The 23,045-nt window shown below is 49.4% G+C and overlaps 1 protein-coding gene across 1 annotated transcript; it reads right to left on the minus strand.

Annotated features, from left to right (window-relative positions):
• Positions 1-4,366: 4,366 nt before the first annotated feature.
• On the minus strand, positions 4,367-22,600 carry TBC1D10B (TBC1 domain family member 10B). The gene is made up of 9 exons (XM_063430941.1): positions 19,711-22,600; positions 16,599-16,698; positions 15,846-15,953; positions 14,944-15,050; positions 11,922-12,036; positions 8,425-8,490; positions 8,151-8,340; positions 7,877-8,031; positions 4,367-6,711 (listed from the first exon to the last, which is right to left on the minus strand). The coding sequence occupies exons 1-9, from the start codon at positions 22,503-22,505 to the stop codon at positions 6,076-6,078; spliced, it is 4,272 nt and encodes a 1,423-aa protein (XP_063287011.1). The 5' UTR covers positions 22,506-22,600; the 3' UTR covers positions 4,367-6,075.
• Between the last annotated feature and the right edge of the window lie 445 nt (positions 22,601-23,045).

The following is a 23,045-nucleotide window of genomic DNA, read 5'->3' on the forward strand; positions in this document are numbered from 1 at the left end:
GAAGGTCAAACTATATAAGGGGTCCGATGCACTGTGGCTGGTATCAGGAACGATTTCGGATGTTTGTGCAGCCACTACGGGAGGATATACAAGTGGTACCCTTAGATTGCAGACTGTAGCGGAGCGCTAATTCAACATAGGTCCTCCTCCGCTAGTACTCCAATAGATACTCAGGAACAAGCAGGATATTACAAGAAGAACAGCATAAGCAGCAAATAGGTCCCCAAATCTCCCATCACCCTTCCCAACAACTGGGCGACACTCAGTATCAGGAGCAGAACTGATTTTTAATGTCACACACTATGCTTTTATGCAATTCTCCCATGCAAGGGAGACACCCACAGAGAATTAAGAATCAGCCAATCAATAGATGGATACAGTACACATATTCCCTCCCCTCGTTCGTCTATTTATTCTCAGAGAATACCGCTCTGTTCGTGTGGCTTTTCACGAACTTCCATGATGTTGGAGGTTTTAGCGGTGTTCGTGCCGTCTGTGGCGAAAGTAACCTCGCCACTTGTACTTGGAGAGGCCTGCGTGCCAGCCTCTTGCCCTGTGACTATGGCTCCTGGGATGCATTTATTGCCCGTTAAAAGCATATTTGATTTTAAAACACTTTTCTGCCCCTTTAAATCCATGGGAAAATGTGTGTTTTTCTGCCTGTGGATAATTGGGTTATTGTATTAGCTGCTTTAATTATATCCCAGGCAGAGGGGAGGGCTTGTGTGCTGTATGTGGAAGTGTCGGACATTGTTGTTTTGATTGGTTTATGTCCCTTGTGTGCCTGTGTACCATCAGGTCCAGGGAGTGTGCCCCTGGCCTGAGGAATTGTGAGTGCTTGCTTCCATTAAACAGACCTGTTCTACCCTTTTAAGCACTTTTTGGGAAAGGCCACCAGACTATCACAGACCCAGACCGATTGGAGGTTTGGATAGTCTCCCCGTGAGGGGAAAGATATGTGGCACGTGCTTGCCAGCCTCTTGCCTACAGACAATGGGCCCTGCAAGGAAACCTGTAAAAGACTATTTGGGAACCAAACAGCCGCACAACGAAATATGGACCATCCGGGAGCTTGTTAAACCTAATGGATACATTGTAACGATCCTAACCGCAGTGTTCCAATGGTTCTTCTGGGTGGCCGGCCATCTTGTTCGCACCAATGCAGTAAGCGGTGTTTGGTCGTCGAGTTCATGGAACTGAAACCGGACACTGAAACTCCTGAACACCGCTGGACTTCCACGATCGCCTGCGTTCGGTTTTATATAACTTAGAAGAACGCGGTTTGGTGGGATAGTTCGTCTGTATAAAGGGAACAAGCTCCACGATGTTGATGGATTCTGTTCGGTAGTTCGTTTTCTTTTTAGCTACCGAACTTGACCGACTGCTACGAAACTATTTTGGGCAGGAGCCTTGTGTGCGGTCAGTCAGACTATGACTTCCATGAAAATCCCAAACCCCTGAACCGATCTGGGTGATTTATGGATATGTTCGTCACCCAGATTAGGGCTATTAGGGGTTATTACTTTTGTGGGGTTTTCATGTAGTTTTAAATGTACTTTTAGGGTGTCTGTGAAATGTGTTTTTTGTGGCTAGTGATAATTGAGTTTTGTGCAGGTCCTGACTCCATTATCTCCCAGGCATAGGGGAGGGATTATCGGGTTTGTGTGGGAGTGTCAGGGGCGTGCTTAACAGTGTCTGAAATTGTATGAAAGCCAGCCATCTGGCCAGATTAAAACATCGCAGCTTGTACTCCCACCACTAGCCACGGCGACTGTGTGCATAAGTGCTGCGGTGTATCCCCTGTTACAGCTAGGAATCGGTCCTTGGTGGAGGTACCCAGCCAGGGGTACAGGGAGCTCCGTTACAGAGATGAATGGAGAGATTCAGTATTGCTGGGTTCTGGGTGTGTGAAGAAAGACTATATCCCTAGTTGTTAGCAGTCCTATCTCTGCAATACAGCTGTGACATCCATAAAACCCTGGACTGCTAGTGGCCTTATAGAGCATATTAAGAGAGACAGAATTAAAGGGACACTATAGTCACCTGAACAACTTTAGCTTAATGAAGCAGTTTTGGTGTATAGAACATGCCCCTGCAGCCTCACTGCTCAATCCTCTGCCATTTAGGAGTTAAATCCATTTGTTTATGAACCCTAGTCACACCTCCCTGCATGTGACTTGCACAGCCTTCCATAAACACTTCCTGTAAAGAGAGCCCTATTTAGGCTTTCTTTATTGCAAGTTCTGTTTAATTAAGATTTTCTTATCCCCTGCTATGTTAATTGCTTGCTATACCCTGCAAGAGCCTCCTGTATGTGATTAAAGTTCAATTTAGAGATTGAGATACAATTATTTAAGGTAATTTACATCTGTTTGAAAGTGAAACCAGTTTTTTTTTCATGCAGGCTCTGTCAATCATAGCCAGGGGAGGTGTGGCTAGGGCTGCATAAACAGAAACAAAGTGATTTAACTCCTAAATGACAGTGAATTGAGCAGTGAAATTGCAGGGGAATGATCTGTACACTAAAACTGCTTTATTTAGCTAAAGTAATTTAGTGTTCCTTTAAGGATGGTAAAATGTATTTGCATTAAATTCAGTTTAATGGAATTTGAATTAACAAAACGCCCTTACCATTCTAGGTCCATACATGAAGCTAGCGGTCAGCTCCCGTCTGACAGCGTCACACCCAGAGAAACAGGGCTACCTGCTGAAGAAGGGGAGTCGCCATGCATCCTACCAACGCCGCTGGTTCTGGCTGTGCGGAAACCTTCTCTTATACTGGGAGCGAGCAGGAGACCTGCAGCCCCTGGGCCTCATTTTGTTAGAAGGCAGCTCAGTCTACTTAAGGACTTCGCGCATGGAATATGGTTTCTGCCTCTGTACAGTGTCCAGGGTCTACAAAATGGCAGCCGAATGTCAACAGGACCTAGAACTATGGGTGAGGGCTTTACTCAGTGCCAACCTCGGGTACACAAGGGCACTTCTGTGGGAGGTACAGGGGCAGTATATGGCACTCACAGGAACGCCTTCAGAATGGGTGTCAGAGGAGCAAGCATGGGAGGGAGAGTTTGGAGCCCTTCACCAATGGCTAGGAGAGGAGATTCTGTCTTTACGGGACACAAGTCTGATTGCGTTGTGAATCTAAAATGTATATATATATATATATATAAAAAATAAAGATGTACATTTGTCTGTTACACAATCTAGATCTCTAACGCAAAATGCCCCTCCCCAGGCTACCCGCCTCTACCCCTCTCCCTTACCAACCCTCCCAGGCTACCCACCTCCACCCCTTTCAGTAACCCACCCCTTTCAATAACCCGCCTCTACCCCTTTAAACAACCCACCTCTACTACTCTCTCTAACAGGGCGGCCGGATGGTGTTAGTTACCCTTATTATTCTGCCACACGTATCCAATAGCAATATATTCTAACTTGTCTTACTGACATTTAACTGCATCACAGACTGGGACCTGCTTTGACAGCGATAGTATTACTAGTGTAAGATCTAGAAATATATGTATTAAACAAATGCTAACAAACTCCTATAGATCTATATTCTCTCACTGTCCAGCCTATACTACAGTTATTTGTCTGGTCCTGCATGGTCACCTCTTGTATTGTACTGAATATCCCAAAAAATAAAGAAGATGCCAGAAAGATACCTAAAAACAGAAAACACAAAGAAAGGTGGTCCTCACCATCCCTGCATTCACACACATTCAGCTCTGCACAGTGCATTCACCCGCTGCCCACCCATTCAGCTCTGCACAGTGCATTCACCCGCTGCCCACCCATTCAGCTCTTCACAGTGCATTCACCCGCTGCCCACCCAGGGAACCCCACAGTGTACACAGCACAACAGACCACAAACTCTGTTCAGGGTTTAACGTTTGTAATTATGTAATTGGGAGGAAAGAGGAACAGTAATATAGGGAATCCCCATTGCAAACTGCACCTCAAATTCTCCCTAACAAATACAGAATATTAAAATGATCCAGTTCTATTTTTCAGTGCAAGAGAGGCTGCCGTGCCCTGCAGAACAGTCTGTATCAGACACACAGCATAATGTGCAGCATTGCATCTAGCTGCACAGTAAGCAGAGCGGTGCCATGCGCAGCACACCAAAGTACATAAAGTTGATAGACTAATAATGCCGTAACACTCTCCGAGGCCACCCATTTATGGAGGCCGTAGGGTTCATCCTTCGGCTGCAAGAGCACACTGATGACGCCCTTACACATAGTGCACAGGGCAAACAAAAAAACAAGGGAACGAGGTACAAGCACAAAATCGAAGAGTGACACATTCCTGGAAAAAAACAAGCTTGGAGAAATAAATGAGCAGAGCGCATTGAGTAACAGACATTGTATCACAAGTTTGTGGAATGAGCAATGAGTCCACAGAGCAATGCGGAGCGGCAAGAAGGAGCCCACAGAGCAATGCGGAGCGGCAAAGCAGGAGCCCTCAGAGCAATGCGGAGCGGCAAGCAGGAGTCCACAGAGCAATGCGGAGCGGCAAAGCAGGAGCCCTCAGAGCAATGCGGAGCGGCAAAGCAGGAGCCCACAGAGCAATGCGGAGCGGCAAAGCAGGAGCCCACAGAGCAATGCGGAGCGGCAAAGCAGGAGCCCACAGAGCAATGCGGAGCGGCAAAGCAGGAGCCCACAGAGCAATGCGGAGCGGCAAAGCAGGAGCCCACAGAGCAATGCGGAGCGGCAAAGCAGGAGCCCACAGAGCAATGCGGAGCGGCAAGCAGGAGCCCACAGAGCAATGCGGAGCGGCAAGCATGAGTCCACAGAACATGCACAGCAAACAGTGCTGCAAAGCAGGAGTCCACGCACAGCACAGCACAACAAGCAAACACACAGAAGTGACAGTGCATGAGTAAACTCAGCACACACGTGGCCTCTCTCACACCGAGATTAATACACAGCGCACATGCTTGTTCTCAGGTACAGTTATTGGCGCTCTGCAAGTCAGGGGTTGTTAGTGCTGAGATTTCTGAATACAGTACATAAATGTAGAGGGCGTTATTTAAAATCGAGAAAGATGCTTGACCAAAATATATACAAATTAGAAAGAAATACCTGAAATGCGTGCGGAGGGGTTGGAGTGTGCCCTATAAACATGCAGCGAACAAAAGTTAGCAAGACACTATGACTTTCATTTCTTGGAGCTGGGCCCACAATGGCGGGCAGGCTGTAAACACAGACAGGTACAGGAAGGGAGGGCTGCATGGCATGTAGCACAGCACTCTGCTTACTCTGCTTCCCAACACACCTACACACATTATATGTGTAGAAGTCAGGAGCACAGCATGCTGGGTGCATGGGAGAGCCAGACATAATATGTGTAAAAGTTGGTAGCAGAGCATGCTGGGTGTATGAGTGATGGGCATTATACTACGTACGTGTTTGTGTTTAAGCGGGGTGAAGAAGCCAATGTGTATGATGAGGATAGAGCAATGCTGAGCTTTGCTGCCACGACACACTGCGTAAAGCTATGTAAACACTGATTGAGAGCAGATGGGCTGCTGGGATATTAATAAGATACAGACCGGCCATGTGGGTTTCCTATGACAGAGATCTCAATTTCTGTAATAATCAAAAATCAACAAATAGAGAACACAACACCCCCATCCATAAAGATGCTCTGCACCCTTAGTATGCCCCCTTCCTGGAAAATTCCTGCTTCCTCACTCCAAGTGGGAGGTATCAGCTCCAATCTGTCCAATCATCTGCCTCCTATTTCCCTACAGGAAGTGCCAGTTCATCTCTATCCAATGATATTCTGCCAAACAGGTACTGCTTGATACATGCATATCCAGTAGCCCTCTCGCCATTTGCCCTTTAATATCCCATAATGTTCAGCACCTGGAGTGCCTTCCTATCAATATCACAGTTCCCAGGAGGGGTGTGGGGGGGGGGATGGCACACATTAGTGCTGAATAACTGTTAGGGTAGAGGAATGCCTTTTTACACAAGACAAAATTGCAACCATTTATAGAGTCCCCCCTCCCCAATCTTCTGCTTTTCAACGCAAGACCCCCGATTCAATGAGAGTGGAAAGGTCCTTTCAGAAATAGGTGTCATGAACTGCCCCCTCTTCACCGTCTGCTGAGCCTTTGCCACTTTTCTGGGGCAGGTCAGACGCAGGGGAAGACTGTTCTTTTCGTCTGAAAGAAAACTTGCGTTCTTTCTTCAGTTTAGCGTCCGTCTTTTCTCTCTCTTTCAGTGCTCGCTTCTCCTCTTTCTCCCTTTCCTTTTCTCTCTTTCTTTCTCGCTCTCTCTCCTCCTTTTCTCTTTTTTTGTCACGCTCCCTCTTTTCTCTCTCTTCTTTCTCACGTCTTTTATCCTCTTCCCTCTGTTTCTCTTTTACCTTCTTATTCTCTCCTTTTGGTGGTCCAAGTGGAGCCTTGTTGGATGTGGGAGATGGCAATGCTGGCCGAAGGCCTTCTGACACTACCACAGACCCAGGATGTGTAACCAGGGCAGGTGTGGAGGGAGGAGAAGGTCGCATAAGACTTGAGAGGCTGAGCCGGCTGCCGCTGAGGGCTGGATTAAGACGCACTTTCTCTTCATGAAGGTGGCGGGCCCCATGCATCCTACGGGATGGTCGATATTGTAGCTCTCCACGATTTTCTCGCCATTTGCGCAGCTGCGTATTGCTTTCACGTTCTATCAGAGCGTCTGTGACAGGGAGAGAGCTCACCTAGATAAAGAGAGAATCAGTGTGGGTAAGAATTAATAGTCAAAGTATGAAGAAACTGCAAAGTTTTCCAGTGAAAGTCAGGACTAAATCCAATTAAGATCAACATACCAAAACAACTGACAATGACACAAAAACATACAGCACAGGAAGACACAAGGATTGGGCAAAAAAAAGAATATATATTTATACACCAAAAGGAAGAAGGAGGATACACTAAAAAGATACAGTGCAAAATAACCGAGGAATTACGCTGAAACACACAGTGTGGGAAGATATATGGATTATGGTAATACACACAGTGTGGGAAGATATATGGATTATGATAATACACACAGTGTGGGAAGATATATGGATTATGGTAATACACACAGTGTGGGGAGATATATGGATTATGGTAATACACACAGTGTGGGAAGATATATGGATTATGGTAATACACACAGTGTGGGAAGATATATGGATTATGGTAATACACACAGTGTGGGAAGATATATGGATTATGGTAATACACACAGTGTGGGAAGATATATGGATTATGATAATACACACAGTGTGGGGAGATATATGGATTATGGTAATACACACAGTGTGGGGAGATATATGGATTATGGTAATACACACAGTGTGGGAAGATATATGGATTATGGTAATACACACAGTGTGGGAAGATATATGGATTATGGTAATACACACAGTGTGGGAAGATATATGGATTATGGTAATACACACAGTGTGGGAAGATATATGGATTATGGTAATACACAAAGTGTGGGAAGATATATGGATTATGGTAATACACACAGTGTGGGAAGATATATGGATTATGGTAATACACACAGTGTGGGAAGATATATGGATTATGGTAATACACACAGTGTGGGAAGATATATGGATTATGGTAATACACACAGTGTGGGGAGATATATGGATTATGGTAATACACACAGTGTGGGAAGATATATGGATTATGGTAATACACACAGTGTGGGAAGATATATGGATTATGGTAATACACACAGTGTGGGAAGATATATGGATTATGGTAATACACACAGTGTGGGAAGATATATGGATTATGGTAATACACACAGTGTGGGAAGATATATGGATTATAGGGAAAATGATGCATGAAGCAGGTACGGTGCAGAGAGGAAATCAGCCTGACCTCTGGGAGCAGAATGTCCTCATGCATGCAATGTGTAGGCAGACTGCGCAATTTCTCCATTGTCTCATACATTCCTTGACAGCTCCGCAGCTTGTCCACCGATCCCAGTGTATGTTTCAGTAACACCAGGCCAATACGAAACACGATCTTCACCCCTATGTCAGAGAGAAAATGTGTGTCATCAATGCAAGCCCCCTCATACACTGTTCCCCAGTAATGTCAGTGTGTGCCTGTTATACCAGCCTCCCTCATACGGTGTGCTACACACACTGACCTTCACAGAAGAACATGTCCCAAACACGAAGGACAGAAGCCCATGGAAGGGTGCGAGAGAAGATGCACATAAACCACTCTGTCATATAAAGAATGGGATCAATCTTGAACTTTTTGAGGTGCCGATAGGCCATCGGACAAGTTCTACGCAAGAGGGCAAAGAAGATCTCCCCATCCAGCTGGATTGCTTCCTGTGGGAACAAAATCAAAAAGAGCCTGTGATGTCGGGATTACTTTGTCACAGACATGGAGGTGTATTAGAGTGGTTAACGTACCAGGCCGGCACTGTAATATCCTGGCAAGTACTTGTCACAGATCTGAACAAGGCACCAGAAGGCTTGCTGGAGGAAAGAAACACCAAGTCAGTGGCTGAGAGAGGCCCTACATAACCAACAAACTAAAAGGGAGAAGTGGTGGGGTGGCAGGAGTCCAGGTAGAGGAGCAAGGTGGGCAGGAGAAGCTGGAGCGGTAGAGAAGGAGGAGCTGGGGTAATGGTAGTCAGGGTAGAGGAGCTGGGTTTGCACAGTCTTGGAAGAAAGAGATGGGGTAGTGGTAATCAGGATAGAGGAGCTGGGTTGGCAGCGGTAAGGAAGGAAGCGCTGGGGTAGTGTGTAGAGGAGTTAGGTTTGCACATTCTTGGAAGGAGGAGCTGGGGTAGTGGGCGTCAGGGCAGAGGAGCTGGGGTAGTGGGCGTCAGGGCAGAGGAGCTGGGGTAGTGGGCGTCAGGGCAGAGGAGCTGGGGTAGTGGGCGTCAGGGCAGAGGAGCTGGGGTAGTGGGCGTCAGGGCAGAGGAGCTGGGGTAGTGGGCGTCAGGGCAGAGGAGCTGGGGTAGTGGGCGTCAGGGCAGAGGAGCTGGGGTAGTGGGCGTCAGGGCAGAGGAGCTGGGGTAGTGGGCGTCAGGGCAGAGGAGCTGGGGTAGTGGGCGTCAGGGCAGAGGAGCTGGGGTAGTGGGCGTCAGGGCAGAGGAGCTGGGGTAGTGGGCGTCAGGGCAGAGGAGCTGGGGTAGTGGGCGTCAGGGCAGAGGAGCTGGGGTAGTGGGCGTCAGGGCAGAGGAGCTGGGGTAGTGGGCGTCAGGGCAGAGGAGCTGGGGTAGTGGGCGTCAGGGCAGAGGAGCTGGGGTAGTGGGCGTCAGGGCAGAGGAGCTGGGGTAGTGGGCGTCAGGGCAGAGGAGCTGGGGTAGTGGGCGTCAGGGCAGAGGAGCTGGGGTAGTGGGCGTCAGGGCAGAGGAGCTGGGGTAGTGGGCGTCAGGGCAGAGGAGCTGGGGTAGTGGGCGTCAGGGCAGAGGAGCTGGGGTAGTGGGCGTCAGGGCAGAGGAGCTGGGGTAGTGGGCGTCAGGGTAGAGGAGCTGGGGTAGTGGGCGTCAGGGTAGAGGAGCTGGGGTAGTGGGAGTCAGGGTAGAGGAGCTGGGGTAGTGGGAGTCAGGGTAGATGAGCTGGGGTAGTGGGAGTCAGAGTAGAGGAGCTGGGGTAGTGGGAGTCAGAGTAGAGGAGCTGGGGTAGTGGGAGTCAGAGTAGAGGAGCTGGGGTAGTGGGAGTCAGAGTAGAGGAGCTGGGGTAGTGGGAGTCAGAGTAGAGGAGCTGGGGTAGTGGGAGTCAGGGTAGAGGAGCTGGGGTAGTGGGAGTCAGGGTAGAGGAGCTGGGGTAGTGGGAGTCAGAGTAGAGGAACAGGGGTAGTGGGAGTCAGAGTAGAGGAACAGGGGTAGTGGGAGTCAGGGTAGGGGGGGTCAGGGTAGAGGAGCTGAGGTAGTGGGAGTCAGGGTAGAGGCGCTGGGGTAGTGGGAGTCAGGGTAGAGGCGCTGGGGTAGTGGGAGTCAGGGTAGAGGAGCTGGGGTAGTGGGAGTCAGGGTAGAGGCGCTGGGGTAGGGGGAGTCAGGGTAGAGGAGCCAGGGTAGAGGAGCTGGTGTAGTGGGAGTCAGGGTAGAGGAGCTGGGGTAGTGGGAGTCAGGGCAGAGGAGCTGGGGTAGTGGGAGTCAGGGTAGAGGAGCTGGGGTAGTGGGAGTCAGGGTAGAGGAGCTGGGGTAGTGGGCGTCAGGGCAGAGGAGCTGGGGTAGTGGGCGTCAGGGCAGAGGAGCTGGGGTAGTGGGCGTCAGGGCAGAGGAGCTGGGGTAGTGGGCGTCAGGGCAGAGGAGCTGGGGTAGTGGGCGTCAGGGCAGAGGAGCTGGGGTAGTGGGCGTCAGGGCAGAGGAGCTGGGGTAGTGGGCGTCAGGGCAGAGGAGCTGGGGTAGTGGGCGTCAGGGCAGAGGAGCTGGGGTAGTGGGCGTCAGGGCAGAGGAGCTGGGGTAGTGGGCGTCAGGGCAGAGGAGCTGGGGTAGTGGGCGTCAGGGCAGAGGAGCTGGGGTAGTGGGCGTCAGGGCAGAGGAGCTGGGGTAGTGGGCGTCAGGGCAGAGGAGCTGGGGTAGTGGGCGTCAGGGCAGAGGAGCTGGGGTAGTGGGCGTCAGGGCAGAGGAGCTGGGGTAGTGGGCGTCAGGGCAGAGGAGCTGGGGTAGTGGGCGTCAGGGCAGAGGAGCTGGGGTAGTGGGCGTCAGGGCAGAGGAGCTGGGGTAGTGGGCGTCAGGGCAGAGGAGCTGGGGTAGTGGGCGTCAGGGCAGAGGAGCTGGGGTAGTGGGCGTCAGGGCAGAGGAGCTGGGGTAGTGGGCGTCAGGGCAGAGGAGCTGGGGTAGTGGGCGTCAGGGCAGAGGAGCTGGGGTAGTGGGCGTCAGGGTAGAGGAGCTGGGGTAGTGGGCGTCAGGGTAGAGGAGCTGGGGTAGTGGGCGTCAGGGTAGAGGAGCTGGGGTAGTGGGAGTCAGGGTAGAGGAGCTGGGGTAGTGGGAGTCAGGGTAGAGGAGCTGGGGTAGTGGGAGTCAGGGTAGATGAGCTGGGGTAGTGGGAGTCAGAGTAGAGGAGCTGGGGTAGTGGGAGTCAGAGTAGAGGAGCTGGGGTAGTGGGAGTCAGAGTAGAGGAGCTGGGGTAGTGGGAGTCAGAGTAGAGGAGCTGGGGTAGTGGGAGTCAGAGTAGAGGAGCTGGGGTAGTGGGAGTCAGGGTAGAGGAGCTGGGGTAGTGGGAGTCAGAGTAGAGGAACAGGGGTAGTGGGAGTCAGGGTAGGGGGGGTCAGGGTAGAGGAGCTGAGGTAGTGGGAGTCAGGGTAGAGGCGCTGGGGTAGTGGGAGTCAGGGTAGAGGCGCTGGGGTAGTGGGAGTCAGGGTAGAGGAGCTGGGGTAGTGGGAGTCAGGGTAGAGGCGCTGGGGTAGGGGGAGTCAGGGTAGAGGAGCCAGGGTAGAGGAGCTGGTGTAGTGGGAGTCAGGGTAGAGGAGCTGGGGTAGTGGGAGTCAGGGCAGAGGAGCTGGGGTAGTGGGAGTCAGGGTAGAGGAGCTGGGGTAGTGGGAGTCAGGGTAGAGGAGCTGGGGTAGTGGGAGTCAGGGTAGAGGAGCTGGGGTAGTGGGAGTCAGGGTAGAGGAGCTGGGGTAGTGGGAGTCAGGGTAGAGGAGCTGGGGTAGTGGGAGTCAGGGTAGAGGAGCTGGGGTAGTGGGAGTCAGGGTAGAGGAGCTGGGGTAGTGGGAGTCAGGGTAGAGGAGCTGGGGTAGTGGGAGTCAGGGTAGAGGCGCTGGGGTAGTGGGAGTCAGGGTAGAGGCGCTGGGGTAGGGGGAGACAGGGTAGAGGAGCTGGGTTTGCACAGTCTTGGAAGGAGGAGCTGGGGTAGTGGACGTCAGGGTAGAGGAGCTGGGGTAGTGGGAGTCAGGGTAGAAGAGCTGGGGTAGTGGGAGTCAGGGTAGAAGAGCTGAGGTGGCATGTAATGACCTCAGCTGGCATGTGCATTAGTAATACAGCTGCAACAGGGGCCTGAGCCTGGCAGTAACCCTCCTCTGGGCGATAAATCGTGTAAGCTTTCAGGATACGGAACAAATCCTGCTGCCTGTAAGGGCGACAAAATACAATCCAAATATTAAGAATTCAACTCTCATTAACAAGACATTCCCTTCTTGGCTTCTCCTGAACAATCCACATTGAAGCAGAGTGTAACAGGAAAGCAGCACAACCAGCACAGCCGCCCACAGGCTCAACCTCCTCTGTCATACTCTGCCCCACCATCATCTCCTCAGTCTGATGTCATACTCTGCCCCACCATCATCTCCTCTGTCTGATGTCATACTCTGCCCCACCATCATCTCCTCTGTCTGATGTCATACTCTGCCCCACCATCATCTCCTCTGTCTGATGTCATACTCTGCCCCACCATCATCTCCTCTGTCTGATGTCATACTCTGCCCCACCATCATCTCCTCTGTCTGATGTCATACTCTGCCCCACCATCATCTCCTCTGTCTGATGTCATACTCTGCCCCACCATCATCTCCTGTCTGATGTCATACTCTGCCCCACCATCATCCCCTCTGTCTGATGTCATACTCTGCCCCACCATCATCTCCTCTGTCTGATGTCATACTCTGCCCCACCATCATCTCCTCTGTCTGATGTCATACTCCGCTAAACCACTTCTGATGCCATATGTAACGGAGCTCCCTGTACCTCCACCATGGACCGCTTCCTAGCTTGAACAGGGGACAAACAGCAGCACTTCTGCCCACAGTCATCGTGGCTTGACTGGGGCCCTGGAAAGCTCCCTACTGGAGCCAAATGGGGAACTCTCTCTATCCACCCCCAGGCACTGGACGACACTCAATCCTGGGAGCTCTAGTCCTTACAAGGACTTTCTCAGTTGAATCCTCCACACCAGTGATTAGTAATTAGCCCTTTCCCCTCCCAGTAACCAGACGACACATAGTTCTGGGAGTACAAGCTGCGATGTTTTAATCTGGCCTGCTTTTATACAATTTCAGACATCGTTAAGCACGCCCCTGACACTCCCACACAAACAGGATAATCCCTCCCCTATGCCTGGGAGATAATGGAGTAAGGACCTGCACAAAACTCAATTATCTCTGGGCACAATAAACACAAATTTCACAGACACCCCAAAAGTACCTTTAAACTACATGAAGACCCCACAAAAGTTATATCCACTGATAGCCCCGATCTGGGTGACCAACATATCCAAAAATCACCCAGATCAGTTCAGGATTCTCATGGAAGTCATAGTTTGACCGACTGCACACAAGGCTCCTGCCCAAAACAGTTCCATGCAATAAGTGGTAGCGGTCGGCCAAGTTCGGTAGCTTAAAAGAGAACAAACTACCGAACAGAATCCATTGACATACCGTGGAGCTTGTTCCCACCGAACAGTGTTCTTCTAAGGTATATGTGACGAAATGCCCTTCGCCACTTGTGCCTGGAGGGGACTATTGGCTAGCCTCCTGCCTTCCAACTATGACCCCTCTGCTGATGGCTGTATTTTCCCCTGCAGAAAGGTTTATTTGTGTATTTCTGCATATTTCTGACTTTCAGTATGTGAGTAGTGCTACCCCAGATAGCTATGCCATGGAGCCTATTCGTGTAACGAAAGACTATGGAAAAGACTTTGGCTCCATGGCGATTGAATTGTATGTATGTGATCTGAGCGTCATTCAATAATATTGTGCACTCAGATCTAAGCTATCTGGGGATATGTTGCATGTATATGTTTTATGTAGTAATTGTAACATTGTGTAATTTTATGTCTTTTTGTAACCATGTGGTTAATGGAGTCTTGCCTCTGTCCTGGGAGATAATTTGATTACTTCCCAATTATCTCCAGGATTGAGAGGAGGGATTGTGATGTCACTGTGGGAGTGTTTTGTTTGTATTGTCTGTGATTGGTTGCACTGTGTCCCACCCTGTGGGATGTCCCCTTGCATGGGGACTTGCATAAAAGCCAGTGTGTGGTCATTAAAATCAGATCATCTTGTACCTTTCTTGAAGCCTTGGCTCATGTTTGGGGGAAGGGATACCTGGGGATTGCTATAATCACTTACTCCCCAGAGTAAGCTCTTGCAATAGCTTGATTTGTTCAAGCTACGCTCTCTGGATTTAGGAGAGGTTCACCCACTGGGAGCTGGATCCTGGTCGTGGATCCAGGGTGGGTGGAGACGGCGAAAGCCCGGCGCAGCTGTATCGCTAAAAGTGGGGTCTGCAGTGCTGATGGTGTCGGTTGGAGTGCTTGGAGTCCTCAGCGAGCACTAGGCGCATCGATTGGCGGAGGTACTCAGTCGGAGTGCCAGCGTTCCGTCACAGTATATAACACCAAACGGAGGCGATTATGGAAGTTCAGCGGTGTTTGAGAGTTTTAGTGTCCATCTTCATTTCCAAGTCGACGACCAAGATGGCTGCCCAATATCGTGTGGCGGTTCGGCAGCATAGGGGAAATCACACAAACCAAGCCAGTTAAATAGTCTTTTACAGGTTTCCCTGCAGGACCCATAGTCTTTGGGCAGGAGGCTGGCAAGGAACTCGTGGCAAACTCCTGTGGCTAGGGGCGTTTGTCACACCATACTCTGCCCAACCTCCTCTGTCTGATGCCATACTCTGCCCAACCTCATCTGTCTGATGCCATACTCTGCCCAACCTCCTCTGTCTGATGCCATACTTCTCTCCGCTGTCATCTCCCAACAAGACTCAGCCTCTTCTGCTGCTCACTCTTTTTACGGCATGTTGCTCCGTCACTTTTCCGTCATGCAAAACTCCACTTCTTGATCATGTGCTGCTCCTTCCCTGCCCTACCTGTTATGCGCACCTTTCACACTAACAACCCATATCGAAATAACAAGACAATCAATGAGCCATCTCCTTTGCCTGATGCTACATAGTCTTTACCAAAACTGCCCACATCTCATTGCCCAACTTTCATCTCTTTCTGACAGATCTCCTTTCTCGCTCGGAAACTCACCCATGGCCTCCACGGGCTGCGAACATTTCATGAAAAGGAAACTGTCTGTGTAGATCCTTTTCAATCACATCAAGCCACTTGGGGTCCCCAGGCTGCCTCTCCATCTCCTGCAAGGGGGAGAGAAAATTAATTACGGTCATTCTTGCATCCCCCAAAGACCTAGAAATATAACTTCCCATTTGCTTAACACAATTCTGCTCTGCATTGTGTAATGCACAGCCTACCCCTTCATCCCTTACACTGTCTGGGGCTCCCAACCCCACCTCGCACTGTCCGGCACCCAACCCCACCTCGCACTGTCCGGCACCCAACCCCACCTCGCACTGTCCGGCACCCAACCCCACCTCGCACTGTCCGGCACCCAACCCCACCTCGCACTGTCCGGCACCCAACCCCACCTCGCACTGTCCGGCACCCAACCCCACCTCGCACTGTCCGGCACCCAACCCCACCTCGCACTGTCCGGCACCCAACCCCACCTCGCACTGTCCGGCACCCAACCCCACCTCGCACTGTCCGGCACCCAACCCCACCTCGCACTGTCCGGCACCCAACCCCACCTCGCACTGTCCGGCACCAAACCCCACCTCGCACTGTCCGGCACCCAACCCCACCTCGCACTGTCCGGCACCCAACCCCACCTCGCACTGTCCGGCACCCAACCTCACCACACACTGTCCGGCACCCAACCTCACCACACACAGTCTGGCGACCCCTCCACTTCTGCAGGACGGGTGGCCCCCTCTATGCCTCCCAATGTTGAGTGCCCTTCCGCATGCTTCACACTGTCTGCCCCCCCCCCCCCCCACCCCCATGTCCCCCACTGTCTGGCATCCCCTTCCCCACGCTACCTGTCTCTCAGCCTGATGTCTTTACCGGCTCCTCTTCCTTTAGTGTCTTACCTCAAATTTGCCAGGGTTTTTGAGCAACAGATCATGGCTGTTGGAGAGAAGTTGCCAGGCCTTTGAGCGCAGGGAAGATGGTATGCCTTTTCGGCATCTGAGCTTTACCTGTTATTAAAAGCAGAGAATCAGCAATCAGAGGATGGCTACTTAACTACGCCAACCGACCTAGCTGCTATAACACACTGTACTAGCTATGCTGCACAGGGTCTTCTGGCACCAGTCGTTTTCATATTAAATTGTTTAGGAATAGTATATTATAAAATAGATCGTCGCGGCTATCCAGGTTGGACAAAATTTACATTGAAAATGGGGAAGTGGTGATTTTGCATTATCAATGCAGCTGAGATAATAATAATAACAACAAAGTATTTAACCAGGAAAGGTACATTCAGATAACTCTGGTTTCCAAGTACGTCCTGGGGATGTTACCTTAGCCCAACATCCAGGGGTTGTTACTATCACCCAATTTAATGGTACTCAGATGGGGCCAGTCACTTTTCAGGGGACCCAATTCAGCATTAACTACAGAGTGCTGTATTATATTTCTTAGATTGCCATTTCAACATGCCCGCTGGAAGGCAAAACAGGTACCTGCCATAATTTCTCTACCGACTCACTCTGCACACTCCCTCACCTTATGACCTTTTATTTTAGGTAAATGATGTTAAATATTAATTTTATTGATTTATTTTATTAACGTTTTGTAATTAGACCATGTGCAGCCTCAGCATACATTCTGTGGCCTCTCACCTTCTGAAAGCGTCGGCTCAGCCACTTGTCCCAATGATTAAACATGTCTAACCACTTCAGCTCCCTCTGCCGTGCAATTTCCACCGGTATATTGCTCTCTCTGCAAAAGGAAAGGAGTACTGTAACCCCTAAAGACTGAGCCAATTGTACAAGTTGTGATCAAAACCAAACGTAAACAAAACCTGGAATTTGCGCTGTATGTCTGTTCAGGCGTCATTCACATCTTTAATATTACGGTATGTGCACCCACACTTATTATATATCATTTTATTCAGGAGAAACAGGGCTTTCACGTGACATCAAATATTTGTATATTGAACATAATTTAATATGAATAAAATATAAAACAAAAATACAGAAATTAAGAAAAAAATATATTTTTTTAGTTCTGCATGGTATTTTAACTGTGAATGTCACAATACTGTTAGCTGTTACTGCATTAAAATACACATATTTGTATTCAGCGATGTCTCACGTGTAAAACAGTACCCCCTATGTACAGGTTTTATGGTGTATTCGAAAGTTACCGGGTTACATATAGTGCATTACATTTTTCAGTTTATACACAAAGTTTGCCAGATTGGTTACGTTGCATTTGAGACCGGATGGTAGCCCAGGAATGAGAATTACCCCCATGATGGCATACCATTTGCAAAAGTAGACAACCCACTGTATTACAGATGGAGTATGTCCAGTCTTTTTTACTAGCCACTTAGTCACAAACACTGGCCAAAGTTAGCATTCTAATTTGTATGTGTGTGAAAAATGCAAAACACAGATTTGAACGATAATTTTGGTCACTGTTTGTGACTAAGTGGCTACTAAAAAAGACTGGACATACCCCGTTTGCAATACCGCGGGTTGTCTACTTTTGCAAATGGCATGCCATCATGGGGGTTATTCTCATTCATGGGCTAAAAAAACGGTCTCAACGGCAACGTAACCAATCTGGCGGATTTCAAAAAGGAAATTCAAGCCTTATATTTGACTCAGTAATTTATGAAAACACCATAAAACCTGTACATGGGGGGTACTGTTATACTCGGGAGACTTTGCAGAACACGAATATGAGTTTTAAAACAGTAAAACGTATCAAAACAATTATATCGTCAGTGAAAGTGCCATTTGTGTCTGTAAAGTGAAAAAAAAACTGCATTTTCACTGACGATATCGATATTGTTATGTTTTAAACGCTAATATTTGTGTTCAGCGAAGTCTCCCGAAGTCACCCCCCATGTACAGGTTTTATGGTGTCTTGGAAAGTTACAGGGTCAATAAATTCTCTGGACTCGCAGCCTGGGTTTTCAGGCAGGTCCCTCAAATTGTAATTAATAAAATTACTTGGATTATGTAAAAATATTATATAAATAATTTGTATTTCTATAATAGTGATTCTACTTTCTCTTTAGTATGGTTACACATATTAACGTTTGATGGATTAAATATGTGGGAATTTAAGAGGTTTGGACTTGACATAATACTTGATAAAAGTTTACCACAAATTTTATAACTCCCTTTACATTGTAATAGAATCTGTAACCGAACAGACCGGACGTATGAGTGTATTGTATGTATGATTAACCAGGATGAGCGAAGATCATACAAAGAACTACTAGATAAAATACATATATTAATGTAAATTATTTCTAATTTGATGCTATAAAATGTATAAGAAGAACAAACTGTGTATGGTGTGAATATGATCATTGTTAATACATTATGTGATTGGATTGTGCTTGAAAGAGCTATTTTCTATATGTATTGAAAAAATGTGAATGAAAAAGAATTATACAAATTATTTTTTTTTATTATTTATATTTAGATACATATGTATTTATAACGTATTTTGAATTTAATATATATATATGTATATTAATATCAAAATCCAGTTAGAACAAATAAAAATTGGTATATAATTTTTTTTCAATTTATTATTTTTAATATATATATATATATAATTAACATCATTCTAAGAGTATTTTAATAATATATAATTTTATATATTATTTAAATACACTTATTAATGATGTATGTGTATATAAAAGTACTTTTATATATATGATCCAAGTACGGTACTTTTTATTTAATTTAAAGCGGTTTTATAACTTTTACAAACATTTTTACAAGCATGACGGGGACAGCATGAAAGCACTGCATAAGCCGGCTATTCCAGCCATGTGATCGCGAGGATCCGGCTGAGGGGGTCTGCCTGAGCTCCCAGGCAGACCCCAGGATCACGACCGCCGTTGGTGGAACGGCGGGGATCCGGTAAGTACAAAGGACGGCAAACATTCTATGCCGCCCGCCGGCGTTTAGGACCGCCTTAAAAAAAAGGACGGCATAGAACGCCCGCCGTCCTTAAAGGGACACTATAGTCACCTGAACAACTTTAGCTTAGTGAAGCAGTTTTGGTGTATAGAACATGCCCCTGCAGCTTCACTGCTCAATCCTCTGCCATTTAGGAGTTAAATCCCTTTGTTTATGAACCCTAGTCACACCTCCCTGCATGTGACTTGCACAGCCTTCCTTAAACACTTCCTGTAAAGAGAGCCCTATTTAGGCTTTCTTTATTGCAAGTTCTGTTTAATTAAGATTTTCTTATCCCCTGCTATGTTAATAGCTTGTTAGACCATGCAAGAGCCTCCTGTATGTGATTCAAGTTCAATTTAGAGATTGAGATACAATTATTTAAGGTAAATTACATCTGTTTGAAAGTGAAACCAGTTTTTTTTTCATGCAGGCTCTGTCAATCATAGCCAGGGGAGGTGTGACTAGGGCTGCATAAACAGAAACAAAGTGATTTAACTCCTAAATGACAGTGAATTGAGCAGTGAAATTGCAGGGGAATGATCTATACACTAAAACTGCTTTATTTAGCTAAAGTAACTTAGGTGACTATAGTGTTCCTTTCAGGGGTTACACTCCAAACACCCAAAACACTTTATTTTGCTAACTGTCAATCTGTCTACTGCTCCATTACTTCCTGGTTTGGTTAGTTCAGTGAAGATAAACTCAAGAGGCAGCAATTGCCCAGAGCACCTGCCTTGCAAAGACTTCTCATTGAGCTGATACTGTCATACATGTAAAAACACAGAGTACAAAGCACACTCACCCATTCCCGCTGTACTGATTTCCTCCTAGAAAGCCATACTTATCGGTCTTGCGACACGTCATACCATTGATTTCAGAGTCAGAACCCAACGAGCTGGCATCGTCCAGCATGGAGAGAGATTCCATTGTACCGGACATTAGGCTCACAGAGTCCAAGTAACTGAGTGTATCCGGAGCCTGAGGCTTTGACCTATAACTGGCCAGCGAAGCTGTTTCATGGCGGAAGGAAGAATCAGAATCAATGGAAGGAGGGGGGCCAGGGTATAAATTAGATCTGGGGGGAGTAGGGAGTGGAGGTTTGGAGGACTTATTCCTAAGCGGACTAGAAGGATCGTGGACACGGACAGGAGAAAGTTTTGATCCTCCAGTACTAGATAATGAGGCGGCTCCTGGAGATGAGCGGGCTGGGATACCACCAGTGGAGAGTGGTGCTGCCCCTGGATTGGAGTGGGATGGTGAGCCACTGGTGGAGACGGATGCTTCCACCAGATAGGTGTGAGATCGAGTCTCTTTGATGGAGACTGGGTTTACCTTTGAGGTGGAGGAAGACTGTGCCTCTCCTGTGGTGAGAGTAGATAGCTCAGAGGAGGAGTGAGACGGAGCCTGTCCAGTGTAGGCTGGGGCTACCTGTGGGAAGGAGTGAGGCAGCATGCCACTTGTGGAGTGTGGCTCTTCCTGTGTCACCAAAGTCTGTTCACTGAAGCCATGACTTGTTTCGTTTGTAGATGATGGGATCAATTCCCCATGGGTGGCCCCTTTCACATTGGTTAAAACTCTGTCCTGAGCTGCTGTGACATCCTTCTGTAGGAAATCACCCGATGCAACGGAAACACCGCCATCTGCGGGTGGCGTATTACTGGTTGAGAGGTTACTCTTTAAAACATTTCTCTGCTTAATGCGGTCCCTTGCAAGAGACACAACACATGTGGTGGAATTATCTTCCTGGGACTTTACATAGCTCGGTGTGTGACTCTCTGTATCCATTAACGTGTTGGATTGCTGTGGCGATTGGTGGCTTTGCAGAGTTTCTGGTGAAGGAGACACATTATGCTGTGTTATTTTGCTGTCCAGTTTGAGAGTCACATTGCTCTGTACAATGCCATCTGAGTCTGGCTTTCCATGGCTCTGCAGCGCATGCTTGTCTTGTAATGTTGCGGAGCTTTGTACTGTGGTACCCTGCATCGCACTGCCACGTTGGATCAGTGTGCTGCTGTCTTGTTGATTTGATGACTGGAGTGGAGCCGTTCTGCTCAGTTCTCTGCAATCTTGCTGTGGTAGCACACAGTTCTGTGTCAATTTGTGACTTTGCATCGTGTCATAACTATCTGTCTTGTATTGTTGAATTCCGCTCTGGTGTGTGATGTGACTTTGAGCTGTTTCATGCTGTACCGTTAGAAGGTGCTGAATGGCATGATTCTGCAGCATCTCAAGCTGTGCCGTGGTGCGACTCTGCGCCATGTCATGATGTGATGTATCGTGCCTCTCTGGAGTCTTGCAAGCCTGCATCATTTCGAGCTGCGGCATGGTGTGAGTGGCACGACTTTGCTCCGGTGTGTGACTCGGTGCAATGTCATACTCCATTGCGTGACTCTTTGCCGTTTCGTACTGCGGCGTGACGTTACTCAGCATTGCTTTGTGCGGTGTTGCGGCGGGGCTCTGTGTAGTTTCAAGCTGCATTGTGGCAGGGCTCATCGATGTTTTCTGCTGCCCCGTGGCATGACTCTGCGCGGTTTGAAGCTGTGCCATGGTGTGACTCGGTATTGTTTCCTGGTGAGCTGTGACTGGGCTCAGCATTGTTCGGTGCTGCGCTTTGGCGTGTGCAGTTGTCGTTTCATGCTGCGCAGTGACGTGCCTCTGTGTTGTTCTGTTCTGTGCCGTGGCGATTTCCGTGGCAGGGCTCTGCGTTATTACGCGCTGTGCCGTAGCCTGCGTTGGTGTCATTTCATGGTGCGCTGTGGCGGGGCTCTGTGTTGTTCCGAGCTGCGCCGTGGCTTGCGTTGGTGCCATTTCGAGCTGCGCCGTGGCTTGCGTTGGTGCCATTTCGAGCTGCGCCGTGGCTTGCGTTGGTGCCATTTCGAGCTGCGCCGTGGCTTGCGTTGGTGCCATTTCGAGCTGCGCCGTGGCTTGCGTTGGTGCCATTTCGAGCTGCGCCGTGGCTTGCGTTGGTGCCATTTCGAGCTGCGCCGTGGCTTGCGTTGGTGCCACTTCGAGCTGCGCCGTGGCTTTCGTTGGTGCCATTTCAAGCTGCGCCATGGCCTGCGCTGGTGCCATTTCGAGCTGCGCCATGGCCTGCGTTGGTGCCATTTCGAGCTGCGCCATGGTTTGCCTTGGTGCCATTTCGAGCTGCGCCGTGGCCTGCGTTGGTGCCGTGGTTTCGTTGGCGGTTCCGGTTTCGTTGGCAGGGCTCCGCGTTGTTCCGAGCTGCGCCGTGGCTTGCGTTGGTGCCATTTCGAGCTGCGCCGTGGCCTGCGTTGGTGCCATTTCGAGCTGCGCCGTGGCCTGCGTTGGTGCTGTGGCGGTTTCGTTGGCGGTTTCGTTGGCAGGGCTCCGCGTTGCTCCGAGCTGCGCCGTGGCGGTTCCGGTGGCGGTTTCGGTGGCCGTGCTCTCTCTCCGTTTCTCCATCACTATGAGCACGGTCTGGGTGACAGCGCTCTCCCGGTGTGGCCCTCGGGCTCCCTCAGGGGCCCTCTCCCAGCATGCTCTGGGCTCCCCGCCTGGGGGACTCGCTGCTCGGTGCTCCCCAGACGCCGCCCTGCGGGGGGGAGGGACCGGCCGGGGCCCGGGAGGCGGCTCCATGTCAGGCCCGATACTCTGCCCGCTCCTTCACGAACCCGGCAGCGGAGCTCATCGGCCCAGACTGACTGACAGGGGAACCGAACCCACCAATCAGCGCGAGACCGAGAGCGGCAGGCGGCCAATCAGAGCAGAGCAGGAACGGAAGCTGCTCCCAGATCCAGCCAATCACAAAGCGGCATACAGGTATGGTGCGCATGCTGCATAAGAGAACACATTCTATTGGCTAAAGGGAAGGCGCTGCTGTCCAATCAGTGCAAGGACTAGCCGGAGAACTAGGGTGGAACCCGGAACCAGGAAAAGGAAGTAGAGACTGGTAACACAGGGTGGGGTTCCAGCCAATCAGCGAGCCCAGCGCTCAGCCAATCGACACAGGGGGCGGGGAAAACACTCCCTTCTAAATAACTTTATTGAAAGGATTACATTGAAACAGACCCTGCTGGTAACACAGCGCCATCCCTGGTGGCCGCCAGAGGGCGCTCCCATATCGCCACAGCTTATTCACTAACATGGGAGGCGAAATAACCCGCGGAGCGACTTGTA

This window comes from Pelobates fuscus, chromosome 8 (genome assembly GCF_036172605.1).
Source record: "Pelobates fuscus isolate aPelFus1 chromosome 8, aPelFus1.pri, whole genome shotgun sequence".
Lineage (NCBI taxonomy): Eukaryota > Metazoa > Chordata > Amphibia > Anura > Pelobatidae > Pelobates > Pelobates fuscus.

What these genes read in the sequence shown, in the direction of transcription:
- TBC1D10B (XM_063430941.1), bottom strand. Translation starts at nt 22,505, where the DNA reads ATGGAGCCGCCTCCCGGGCCCCGGCCGGTCCCTCCCCCCCGCAGGGCG. An exon ending in GCAGCCCGTGGAGGCCATGG is followed by an intron (nt 12,037 to 14,943) that starts GTGAGTTTCCGA and finishes TCGCCCTTACAG; the next exon opens with GCAGCAGGATTTGTTCCGTA. An exon ending in GGACATGTTCTTCTGTGAAG is followed by an intron (nt 8,032 to 8,150) that starts GTCAGTGTGTGT and finishes TCTCTGACATAG; the next exon opens with GGGTGAAGATCGTGTTTCGT.